Raw genomic sequence first — 12,679 nt, 5'->3', positions numbered from 1 at the left:
TATCAAATGGGATGATAGTTTTTTAATTGAATAAAAACAACCATTTCCTGAATGTATTATAATCTAAGTTCATCATGGACCTCATTTCTATTTGTTATTGTTGTTCCATGTACTGGAATTAAATTACTCATACAGACAGCTGCTTCAGTGTATTTTACTTTATTCATATAGAGAATAATTAAATACATTGTTTATAATATAAAAGTTTGTCCTGCTACGTGCTGCTCCTCTCTTTCTTGACCTCGGCACTAGATGGGGGCGAGTGGTCGACATCACGCCCTGGCCGGGAAAGGACCGTGGTACCCATTGTAGAGGAGGCTGGGTGAGCCCCAGAGCCGGTCTGGACGCAGAGGCTAGAGGAAAAATCCTCCATCCCCGGCCGTCCAGTCCGTAGCTAGTCACTATACTGACTGAGCTATGCATATGAAATACCACAGATGTTGACATAACTTCCAGTTTTAAAGTATTTCAGGAGCCATGGTAGCTCAGTCAGAAAAGTGATGATCACAGTTCTTGTAGCCTGTGTTCAGACCACTTCTGGGGCTCACCCAGCATCCTATCCATTGGGTACCAGGGGCCGTTTCCCCAGGTGTAAAGCACGGCCGGGGCATGAAGCTGACCGCTCGCCCCCATCTAGTGCAGAGTTAAGAATGAGTAGGAGCTACACCTCCTCTACCCTCAAGCGCCTAGATGGCGTATACTGGGACAGCTTTACTTTACAGATATTTAGTATATTATTTACTATACTCCACAGATCTGTCAGCAAAATTATGCTGTTCATAATGTATTTGTGGACTTGAAAACAGTAGTTTGGAGGAAATTGTGCACATAAAATACAAATACATTTCAAATGCATCATAATGTTAAAAGTGCCTTCTATTTGTTATAGTAAATGAGTACTTCAGTTCAACAGCATGATGTGTCAGCAGGAGGTTTAGGTTGAGGACTGGGAAATAAGATGAAACCCTGATGAGAAGCTTCAACTGAATTACTTCCTTGGACTTCAGACAAAGGTGACAGCATCAATGGACGATGATTCTTAAGCTTGAGGGCCAATGTCAGAAAAATTGCTTCTACATTGTCTGACTCTGATTCATCCTGCGCCGATGTTTCAAAATACTGCAACCAGAGTCGAAACATTAAATCTTAATGAATTTTACAAATATGACACACTGAAACTGCAGTGTCTTAACTTGATAAGCTTAGCAGTTGTAGCAAGTGAAATTACTTGATGAAATGTTTAAATTATGTTTTTGCACATTCTTATAGTGCATTATACGCACACCATTTGAATGGTATAATTATAAACTAACAATTAGTCATAACTTTTAATAAGATTAACATTTTCATTTACTGCATGTTCCATTAACTTTATACATTTATTTGAGATAATTCAACAAGGAGTTCTGAATTTATTATGCCAAAGTTAATACACCTAGAAACACCTCAAAGCTCTGTCTATACAGGAAGCTGCCATTGAGGCATATCTTGTTGTTTGAATTCTACAACAGTAGGAATTACTAATTATAAAATGTAACATTTTAGGTTTTCGTGGTGATTACTGTTCACTGATTACTTTCAGGGTGGGGCTAGTACCCTGTCTAGGAATAAAAATGTGGTGGGAGGTGCGCGAACACATAACGATACAACGAGACTGAAAGTAGGATAAAAATTCAACAATTAGATAAGCACTTGAAAACCAGTGATTCACGTTTCCACTCGTTGGTTAGCACGTCATAAAAACAAAGTCGCCGAACAAAAGATCATTATCAGCATAAACCAGGAGTTTAATGCCATTCAGTTCCAATCCCTTTTGTTTTTCTTGGACTTTCGTAATGTCGTATTCTAAAGCAAACTTGAAAAGGAAGGGCGACTGTTCCAAACAGGGAACGCATTACACAGCAGCAACTGCTGTTACTACATGGTCTTGTGATAGATCTGCTCTAGCGCTATATTGGTAATGAACTAGCGAGATGTCGATGAAAAAGTATAAAACAATGTTATATGCGGTTTCTTTGATATAGTATCGCTTTGTATGACTTTAATGTATCAGGTGTGAATCTGCACATAAACAATCAAAATTAAAGTCATAGCCCCATCATTTTTGTTTAAATTCCACCATCAGTTGAAATAAAAGTAAAAACAAAGACTGAGAAAAACTCACTGGCATGTTATGGATGTCAGAAAACCTCAAAGCTTCACTTCTCTTTACAACTTGTTTTTCCTTGCAGTCACATTTATTGCCCACCAAGACTCGTGGGATATCACTTCCTACGCTGTGATACTTACATTCTTCAATCCATTCTGGCAGCGACTGTAACAGAACAGTGTACTGGTAAGTTTCCATACAGTGAAGTCACTCCTCTTTATGGTGAAAGTTTTATGTAGAATTTTCTCCATATTTTGATCAGTCTGAACTAGATTTGTGCGTCATATATGACAAGAAACTTCTGCAGCAAAATCATCTCAGGCAACCAGCTTCATCAATTCGGAAAAGGAATCCAGAGATAATGCCATTCACTCCCTGATGACAGAAACGGGGTAGCGTCTCCGAGATGTTCGACTCCTGACCTGAATTGACGTGTCGGTCACCCAAGGTTTGATAAAAAAAATGTGCATAATTAAACTTTCCCATGATTTGATGTTAAACTCCAAAGTGCCTTTTTCTATTTTAAACAACTTGGGGATTACCAGAAAGTTTATTCTGCAAGAAACAAAGTCATGTAACCATCTATATTCCAGTTAAGTGCAGTACAAACAAAGGTCATTCATGTGGATAAAGCTGTACTGGCTCAGGTTCAGCCTAATTGCATGCTTTCGTGACAGTGCTGTCAAAAGTTCAGACAACAGATTTTGAGTGATTTAGGCAGTACGACCTCAGAAACGTTGGTAAACATCGGCCAGACAACACAGCGCATCAACCCAGAAGACAGAAATCTTCATATTCATCGCCCTGATGACGGAGGCAGTATGACCTCAGAAACGTTGGTAAACATCGGCCAGACAACACAGCGCGACAACCCAGAAGACAGAAATCTTCATATTCATCGCCCTGATGACGGAGGCAGTATGACCTCAGAAACGTTGGTAAACATCGGCCAGACAACACAGCGCAACAACCCAGAAGACAGAAATCTTCATACTCTGATGACGGAGGCAGTATGACCTCTGAAACGTTGGTTAACATCAACTAGACTACACAGCGCAACAACCCAGAAGACAGAAATCTTCATACTCATCGCCCTGATGATGGAGGCAGTATGACCTCTGAAACGTTGGTAAACATCGACCAGACTACACAGCGCAACAACCCAGAAGACAGAAATCTTCATACTCATCGCCCTGATGATGGAGGCAGTATGACCTCAGAAACGTTGGTAAACATTGGCCAGACAACACAGCGCAACAACCCAGAAGACAGAAATCTTCATACTCTGATGACGGAGGCAGTATGACCTCTGAAACGTTGGTTAACATCAACTAGACTACACAGCGCAACAACCTAGAAGACAGAAATCTTCATACTCATCGCCCTGATGATGGAGGCAGTATGACCTCTGAAACGTTGGTAAACATCGACCAGACTACACAGCGCAACAACCCAGAAGACAGAAATCTTCATACTCATCGCCCTGATGATGGAGGCAGTATGACCTCAGAAACGTTGGTAAACATTGGCCAGACAACACAGCGCAACAACCCAGAAGACAGAAATCTTCATACTCTGATGACGGAGGCAGTATGACCTCTGAAACGTTGGTTAACATCAACTAGACTACACAGCGCAACAACCCAGAAGACAGAAATATTCATCGCCCTGATGATGGAGGCAGTATGACCTCTGAAACGTTGGTTAACATCAACTAGACTACACAGCGCAACAACCCAGAAGACAGAAATATTCATCGCCCTGATGACGGAGGCAGTATGACCTCAGAAACATTGGTAAACATTGGCCAGACAACACACCGCAACAACCCAGAGGACAGAAATCTTCAATATGAATACATGTTCATGACTTGAGCTCTTGCAGTGACTAAAAACAATAAGATACTCTTAGGAAATCAGTCTCATCACTGCACAGTTGACAGTGCTCGTTTTTTTGCAACCTCAGTGCCAGTGAAACTGGTAACTCTGGTCCAGTTGTAACATCCCAAATATTCTCTAAGAAAGGCATGTGGAAGCAAGTGTGATTTACATAGCAGGGTACATATATCTTCCCGACCATCTGCTTGGACAGATGAAGTATGAGAAGGGGGAAAATGTTGGCGAGAGTGTGTCTGTTCTGTAATTCTACGGTATAATTACAATACACCCAGTCAGTTCCCCACCTGTCCATGAACTTGACCTTGAACATGTGTTGCTCCTTCTGTACATTCCGTGATGTATAAATGTACATACCTGAGAGTATGTTTATACTCTGGGATATTAACCATGGATGAATGTTGCCACTCGTATTTTAGCTTCTTAGATTGCAGGCGACCATAGTTCTTGATCTGGTGATAAATGTTAGGTTAAGTTAGTTTTCTTTACTTTCTGTTATACGTGGATGTACTTGCCAGGTAACTCGGTCAGTATACTGACTAACTACAGGCTGGAAGATCACTATTTGTTCCCTGACGGGCAGAGGATTTTCCTCTATCTTCTGCATCCAGACCAGCTCTAGGGCATACCCAGCCTTCTGTCCAATGGGGACTGAGGGTCCTTTCTCCAGGGTGTGATGCTGACTGCTCAACCCCATCTAATGCCGAGGTCGAGAATGAGTAGGAGCTATACCACCTCTCCCCTGTGTGCCTACATGGTATGTAACAGGATGGCTTTGCCTTTTTTTTATACTTCCAGGTATATATTCATATGTTTCAGTATACATGACAGGTCGTGTAGTGCAGTGGGCAAGAGGATGGAGATTATTGAAGAGTGGTATATTAGTCACTCACAGTTCAGGAGCAACATAAGACTGGGAGAGTAAATCAGTATAATTATTTGCAAAGTATTGGGATTTCAGTAATTTCATGCATGTATATGATTCTGTGATACCTGAACTGACATATGTTCTGACATGAAACTGGAAGCATGTGCAGTATTTATCGTGTACTGGGGAGTACTTCTCCCACTTAATGAGTATTTATTGCTTATACTATATCAAACATAACACACCTCGAAAGTAGACATTTTAGTTACATCAAAGACGATAACAACACCATCAACATTTCGATAATAATGATGAACCATGGCCTGTCTAAAACGTTCTTGGCCTGCAGTGTCCCACAGTCGCAGCTGGAAACAATAAGAATTGTGTAAAATTTTAAATCTCACTGTAACCAATATAAGGATGCCTGTCTCTTGGGATGTTGTGCTATGTAGTCTAATAGAAAGTGACCAATATTTCAGGGGTTCTTACTGCAAACATCATCAGAATGGATGCAGACAATAACTGAAGGTTTCTGCACAAATAAATAACTAGTTGATTATTCCTTTTGGTACTCCCCAGTGAATCATAACCCCAAAATGCAACTCCCACATACCACAGTATTGATCAAAGGCAAATAGAAAGTGATATTTTCATCAGTAAATAAACGTAGTGTAACATAAATCTCTCAACTACATACTGGAATGAACTGCCTAGAAAAAAGACAATAGCCTAGTCATCAATTTCACAGATGTATCACACATCCTCCTACTCACCTTTATTTTTTCTCCATCGACATCAACAGTCCTTTCCCTAAAATCCACTCCTATTGTTGCTTCAGGATTGGGAAGAAATTTGCCTTCACAGAACCTGTAACTCAGGCAAGTTTTCCCAACATACGGTTCTCCTATAATTATAATTTTGAACTCCCTAATCTGTTTCGGAGTACTTTTATTTTGGCGAAACTGAGCCATTTGTTAATTATCTGGAAATGACATGAAAACTAAAAAATCTACTCCAATCACTGTCCGCTTACTACAAATCTAGCTCCCTCCAACCACTAGGCACATACAACGCCCTGATGACGGACGCAACATGATACCTGAAATGTTGGTAAACATCTGCCATACTACACAACGCAACAACTCAGACGACAGAAATCTTCATACTCACCGTTGTGAAAACCCCAAATCATACATAAAAAAATCTAAGCTAGCGTCGTATATCTCAAATCACCACTACTCAGTTAATCTACAAATAACTAACTATATAGCTGGCTATAAATCATAAACTGCAATCGCAACCCACTGGAACTTGAAAGACATAGTCATGACCATTGTAAGAAACTATGGAATCGAAATACCATATAGTAAACATATATATTATTATTTAGTGTTCTGTCTGACGACAGGTCCATATGAACGGGATCCTTCCATCCTTTTCTCGGACTGGGACAGTAACAAAAATTGCACATAAGGATTAGTCCTTGACTTTACAGCCACCATCATCAGGGCCGTGACAGCTATCTTATATCAGGATATTTATATTCCTTATGTTGGCCACTGTTTCTACCTAAAGAAAATCGTGGGCATTGGGTAAAAGACCAAAGCCAAACCACTAACTTAGAATATCCTCAACGAATTGAAGATGGCAGGGAGATCTGATAGGAAATATGACGTGCCGGCCATTTTGTGAGTAGTTACGTATGATCAAATTCGTGGCAAGTTTTGCAAAGATTTAGGTGGAATTACTAAAAATTACGGCTCCCCGAAATTTATAATAACAGTCTCAATAGTTTTGTCCTCTTTTCAGACAATTTGCAGCATTTTTTGATTTTTAGAAAATTTCTGAATTTCGAAAATTTTTAGTTTTCTTCGCGTTTCACGCCATTTACAGCCATTTTTATTTTTTTTAACATTTCGACAATTTTTGAAAATTATTACAACAGTTTGATCACACTCTCAATAAGCCCCTCCCACCTGAAGTCCTTTGTCATTTTCATAATACCTGTATATTACATATACATGAATAACTCTCAAACTGTAGAATGTATTTCATGTATGTAATTCTGGATTACATTAAAGAGAATACATGTGGAACAAAAGACTGACTATGCATGTATTTTGCCTATCCACGTTTGAAGTTTAATATTCTGCAGATTTAAAGTACAATAAAAGAAGGAGCTTGGTGACTTAATACAGGGATGTGAAGTATATTGTTACACGCTCAGAAATTAAAATCACATGCAAGGGACAGGATTGGTCCAAAGGTCTTGATGAACGACATGTCATTAAAGTGACACATATTCTTATAAAGCCTATTGATTGGGTCCACTGGGGACTGAGATAGAGCTTTTTTACAGTTGGTCCAGCTGATGAGATTTTTCCTTACGGCAGAAGCACACACAGCTTCTAATTTTTTTTCTAAAGTGATGGATGAAACGAAAATGCATCAGCTTGGTTAGATTTATTGACTGAGCATTTGACGTCAGCATCTAAGGCATGTGACTTGAATGTTTACTATCAGAAAGAGTATATTCATTTCAGTCAAGTGTGAGAAGAGGATACTGAAACAGATAAAAACACTGCTCACCACAACAGCGTACATGAAACTCTTCACATCGTTCAATATGATATAGCCCATACAGTAGATACAGCATTATTAAATCAGCCTTGTCTAATTGAAGATCAAGATCTTTAGTGTTCTACAGGCTGCATACAAAGTCCCGCAATCCCAGGGTAAAACTTAATGTCATGGGTGAGCTTTCAGGTTCTCATGGCTGCTGGTATAAAGTCCACCAGACTACACGGTGCAATAATTTGCCATTTTATCGGTATGGGCCCCCTCTTGGAAGTCTTTAAGAATTTCAGGCATGATCTTCCATTTATGCGGTCTTGGTTCCCTGTCTTCTGGGTTATGATGCTGCACCGCTTTGTAAGAGGTCATCCATCAACGTCTGTGAGGAAGGCATCGTGTTCTTGTTTATAAAACAGCACTGCTATTCTTATAACGCTAGAAAAGACACAGCCCCCCCCCCCCAAATACATTCATCTTGAAGCTGACGACTGCATTATTTGTCGAAACCTTGAAAATACGACGCGGATTATTGTCTCTCGGCTTCGAGGGCGAAGTTATACAATGTTGATAATACAGAAACATTTATTTGGGGTAGCGAGACTTTACATGCACCCTGTGCATTGCCATTCTTTCTGTTTTGGTCCCTACCCCCCTTTTTCCTTCCGCCCCCATCACGAACAAGAACCACTTCCTACGCCGTTGTTGTTAGACCGGTTTACCGGCCTTTTTTTTTTTATGTCTCGTTCTTCATTCTGCTGTTCGCACCGGTGGAGGCAACGCAGTTTCTGGTAAGTAAGGAAATGTTTGTGTTGTCGTAGCGTTTTCTTGTTAAATGCTGCTTATATTTTAGTATGAACTCAATATGTTCATTTCGAGTAAATTATTTTCAACTCTAAAGAAGTTTCAGTATAACCTTGTTTTATCATTCTTATTTTAATACTGTTTGTGATTTTTATAACGTTTAGTTAATTATGCAATTAATGGCCTTAGAGCAACAGACATATTAGAGAGGTGTGTAGAAACATGCTGATTTAGAAGTAGTTTAGTAAAGAATGCAATCTATACGCCGCTTCCCATACTCACAAGATGTGAGCCCCTGAGGGTGAAATGTGGTAAACCGTACCGATAAAACTTGTTAAAAATGTCCCGAAAAATCAGAAATTGCGCGATGAGTTTCCTATTCAGAATAGTCTCAAACTAGAACATATTTCATTGCCACTGCTTTTAAATCTTGCTTTAGAATATACGCGAACAAAATCCGAGAGGGTACTGGAATCGAATGGGGCTTCCGGCCTGTATTGCAGAGCGGAAAGACAGGTCCAGTAAAAGAGACGAGCACAAAAGCTGTGCAAGACGCAGTAAGGGTGTTGGTTGAGAGATAAAGGCAGAGGAATATAACTACGGTCAGTTATGATAATGACTCGTGTTGTTTGGATTTAAAGCGATGGAAATATTTGGGAACATTTTTCGTGACGCGATCCAACACGTGGCAGAGGGCCGGAAATAGAGATGTTGAAGACAAGGCGAAGTTACCTCTAAGACGCAGTCACATGGGCAATGGAGGTATAGATCACGCATTCTTAGCATAGACGGTCGAAAGAGGTCAGTAGTTAGCTTCACTTAAGAAAGAGGCCAGTGGCCAGTGTATAAGAGGCTGGGTGGGCCACAAAACCTGTAATATGTGAGAAATTCTGCCCAGGATCGAACCCCGTTTGTCCAGCCCATAGCCTAGTTCCAGAGTGAGCCGTCCATCACTCTGCATAATTTAACAATGGTTAATGCTTCAAATATTTAATTCTGAGTGAACAATTAATGTTAAGTAATATTGTTGAGCAGTATGTGAACCTGTTGGTAAGTTAGTCACTAAATGCAGTAGAGCCATTGTCAGAAGCTAACAAAGAAATTGTGCCTTATATTCATGTAAGGCACAAGGTTCATTGTCATGTTCACAAGAGTCCTCCATCAATTCCTCTGCCAAGACAGATGAATCCAGTCCATTCCCTACCACTCTTTCCATAAGATTCATTTTAGTATTATGCTTTCATGCATGCCCTGTCTTTGAGGTTTGTAGCTTCCATTCAGGCTTTCCTAGGATAATAATTGTTTCATTTGTAACACATTGGTGTGATGTTCAAATAAATTGTAATAAACAACAATGACACATGACTCAAAAAGAAAGTGTGTTAGAGGTCTTAAAATGTACAGAAACTTTGGACTACATGATCATGAATTGTTACCAGAAATCAGGACAATCATGGTATATAGGAAGCCAATTCTTTCAAAAAGTCTTCTCGGGCAGTCAGCCGCATTAATCGGTTACATGAGGCAATCAACATTTCTGGAACCATCTCCGTCCCCATCAGGGTTCTGACATCAGAATATATATTATTCAGATTTGTTGTAATTTAGTTAAATGGATCCATTTAGATTTCATATCACTTGTTTTGGTTATGTCCTTGTTTCGTCTTGCATTTCCTGTCATTCGTCGAGCTAGATACGTATCTAAACTGTTGGTTTGGAAAACCCAGCATATTTTGTTTGTCAGGGGCTGTTTTAAAATTGTGATTTCAGGGGTTCCCACTCCAGCCAATGTTCCTACGTGTTAGTAAGTGGTGTCAGTGGCAGCATTCCACCCTGGGTAATTGACAGTTTCAGCTAATCTAGGGAAGCTGAGAAGACAACTGGGGGTAGGGGCTCACCACTAGACTGGTCTTTCCAGCAAATCTGCATTGGGACCTAGTGATAGAAGAAATGTGGTCACAAAAGCCCAAATATTGTACATCAGTGATATAAAGTTTGAGAAGGCATTAAAATATTCTACATAGGTTAAATATAGGTAGATGTAAGTTTGAGGAGGTTTTCGAGGACAATTATAAATGAATATCGACATGATTGTAAATGTTGTATTTGTTCTAGTTCATGGTTGAAGTGGTTTCCTGAGTGGTGCAAGTTGATAACTGCGGACAAATGAATTCAAGAAGGTAATGGAAGAGAATTACAATTTTCCACCTGGACTTGGAAGTAATCATGAGGTATTGGACAAAATCGGTAACAGTATTAAGCTCTCTGTAGACTTCAAAGAAACCAGGATTAATATTGGTCTTCTACATTCTTTAAACCCCTCCAAAATCCAACCCTTGGCGTCCTCGTCGCGGAGGGGGGTAACGTCCTCGGACGGCTAACAGGGCTCTGGTCCACCGAAGCCAAGGTGTGAGGTATCGTGCTGAGGGCTGCATGGCACGAAGGATCCCTTCAGGGCACTGCCGCCTCAGTCTGCTCTCAGTATCAGCCAGCCTGGGAAAGTTTAAAAGACAACCGGAGGCAGAAGCCCACCAGTTGTCAGAAAACTACCAGAAAAGTTCTGTGATATGGAGTCTCCATTTTAAAGCTGGTCATTCTCAGCAGGGAGTCAGTATTTCTGGCAAACCACCACAGAGACCCATGGAAGAATGTGATAAACAGTTTATAGCCTTGTGGCCTTCTGGTCGACAGGCAACATTTGGCACAGACTGCGTGTCTGGAATGCCAGAGAGAGCCAAGATGGTACCAGGGGCATATGAAAACTGGGGTACATGACACTACCCAAGTTTAAGGAGGCTCTGACCAGGGTGCTTACAAGGCCCAGGTCAAAGGGCAATACCCCAAGTAAAGAGGTCAATCCTCTAGATCGACCCAGGGGTCTACAGGGAGGCCATGATCATGGCCACCAATGAAAGCTCTCTAATAAAGAGCTTTTCATGATTTTGACAATTGTCAGTCATTTAGCGAAATCCGACGATTATCATGAGATCTTGGCTGGGGGCTGCTGGTAGGTTAGAAGAAAATGAAGCACAAAAGATCAGTTAATGGTCACTTGAAGCCCATGCCCATTTATTTACATGCTTCAGTCCACATGTGCCATTGTTTGCTTTCTTTAATTACTAATTCTTGTGCTTTTCTCCAACTGAAAATACGTGTTCTGCTGGTGTGTATGTTTTTTACGCAATTCTGTTGTTTATGCATGCAGCCTATGTGACGTTATGAATTGGCCTGTTTGTCGATTGATACATGCTCATATTGCATTTCTTTGTTATGTACTCCCACATTATTGAAATGTGACAGAATACTTTAAACATGCTCTTAATTATAGATTATTCCACTTGTATGTGTTGTGTGTACGCTGCATAGAATTTTACATCTCATTTTCTTTATATTTTCTATACCTGTTAAAGTACAGATAATTATTGAAGGTTATGTTTGTACACATCTCATTTATGCCATTGAGTTACTACGTACATGTGATGCTGTTTTAATTTATTTTTTTTAATTGTCCCATCTGTTGCAATGATGTGTGTGTTCATGTTGAATTTTTGTCGTGTTTTTTCATTGCTGAATTGTTGTATAAAATTGATTAAACTTCCTGTGAATTGTTCATAAAATACGATTTTCTATGTGTCCATTGCAGACATGTAATCTGTACCACATCTACCGGTTGATGTTTTTCCATCTGCTGGGAAGAGGCAACCAATCTGAAGTGGCAGGAAAATGAGCATGCCTGGTGGAACGCAAAGTGACCTGTTTCTGTGACGAGTGTAATTTTTGTTCCAGAATGCGGTGCAGGAGCTTTGAAGATTCAGGGAGCCATGAAATACTAGAGAAGAGAGGTTAGAGTACTTGTTACTACGAGGCTTCGAAGAAACCTGATCTAATTCTTGTGTTCATGTGTTTCAGTGCAAACATGCCATCGGGCCATTATCATTTGCGTTCTGGGCATTCTGTGTTCTGCTGTTGTGTACTTAAATTTGTTGTACGTCTTTTTTATTGTGCTGTTATTTGTACACTTATTATATCAATTCTAATATCTTGTTATGGTTTATTCGTTGTATTTTCATATTGCACTTCTTGTTTCTCTAATTCCCCATTAATTGTGATACAAAGTAAAATTAATTAAAATTGACATCAATTGTATTCTTACAGTGCAAATGCTGGGCTTATTTGTATTACATGTATATGTTGAGTGTACTTCATTTGATGTTTTTCCTATTTTTTGTGAATTTTATATGCGTGTGCTGAGTCTGTTGTATTATTTCATGCCAGTTATAACACAAGTTTCATCTTAAGGCTAGTATCTCGATGCACACGAGATATGTTTGTCTGGGAGTGGTTTAAAACCTTGATTTCAGGAGTTCCCTCACGGGCCAGCCACATTTATTG

General features: G+C 39.9%; 1 protein-coding gene and 1 long non-coding RNA gene across 3 annotated transcripts; one reads left to right on the top strand and one right to left on the bottom strand.

Annotated features, from left to right (window-relative positions):
* Positions 1-143: 143 nt before the first annotated feature.
* Positions 144-6,349, bottom strand: LOC110835056 (ras-related protein Rab-33B). Of its 2 annotated transcripts, XM_022074901.2 has the most exons (5): positions 6,083-6,349; positions 5,686-5,894; positions 5,158-5,277; positions 2,165-2,314; positions 144-1,119 (listed from the first exon to the last, which is right to left on the bottom strand). In XM_022074901.2, the coding sequence occupies exons 2-5, from the start codon at positions 5,881-5,883 to the stop codon at positions 907-909; spliced, it is 681 nt and encodes a 226-aa protein (XP_021930593.1). In that variant the 5' UTR covers positions 5,884-5,894; positions 6,083-6,349; the 3' UTR covers positions 144-906. The 2 variants fall into 2 exon arrangements, with proteins under 2 accessions (XP_021930593.1, XP_021930594.1); XM_022074902.2 differs by lacking the exons at positions 5,158-5,277; positions 6,083-6,349 and having other exon boundaries at positions 5,686-6,076.
* Positions 6,350-8,231: 1,882 nt separating this feature from the next.
* LOC147873066 (uncharacterized) lies at positions 8,232-10,604 on the top strand. Its single transcript, XR_015536600.1, has 2 exons — positions 8,232-8,274; positions 10,403-10,604. It is a non-coding gene; the product is annotated as an uncharacterized LOC147873066 (long non-coding RNA).
* Positions 10,605-12,679: the final 2,075 nt, after the last annotated feature.

This window comes from Zootermopsis nevadensis, unplaced genomic scaffold (assembly GCF_977971745.1).
Source record: "Zootermopsis nevadensis isolate Lab colony 2312 unplaced genomic scaffold, Znev_1.0 Znev_ptg000022l, whole genome shotgun sequence".
In the NCBI taxonomy this organism is placed as follows: Eukaryota; Metazoa; Arthropoda; class Insecta; order Blattodea; family Termopsidae; genus Zootermopsis; species Zootermopsis nevadensis.
Note: the sequence above shows the minus strand (reverse complement) of the source record. Positions and strands in the feature narration are given on the sequence as shown.

Coding starts and splice junctions, on each gene's coding strand:
- LOC110835056 (XM_022074901.2), bottom strand. CDS start 5,883: ATGGCTCAGTTTCGCCAAAATAAAAGTACTCCGAAACAGATTAGGGAG. Junction 5,278..5,685: donor TCGATGGAGAAAAAATAAAG/GTGAGTAGGAGG, acceptor TATTGTTTCCAG/CTGCGACTGTGGGACACTGC. Junction 2,315..5,157: donor CTAAAATGTCTACTTTCGAG/GTGTGTTATGTT, acceptor GTTCTGTTACAG/TCGCTGCCAGAATGGATTGA.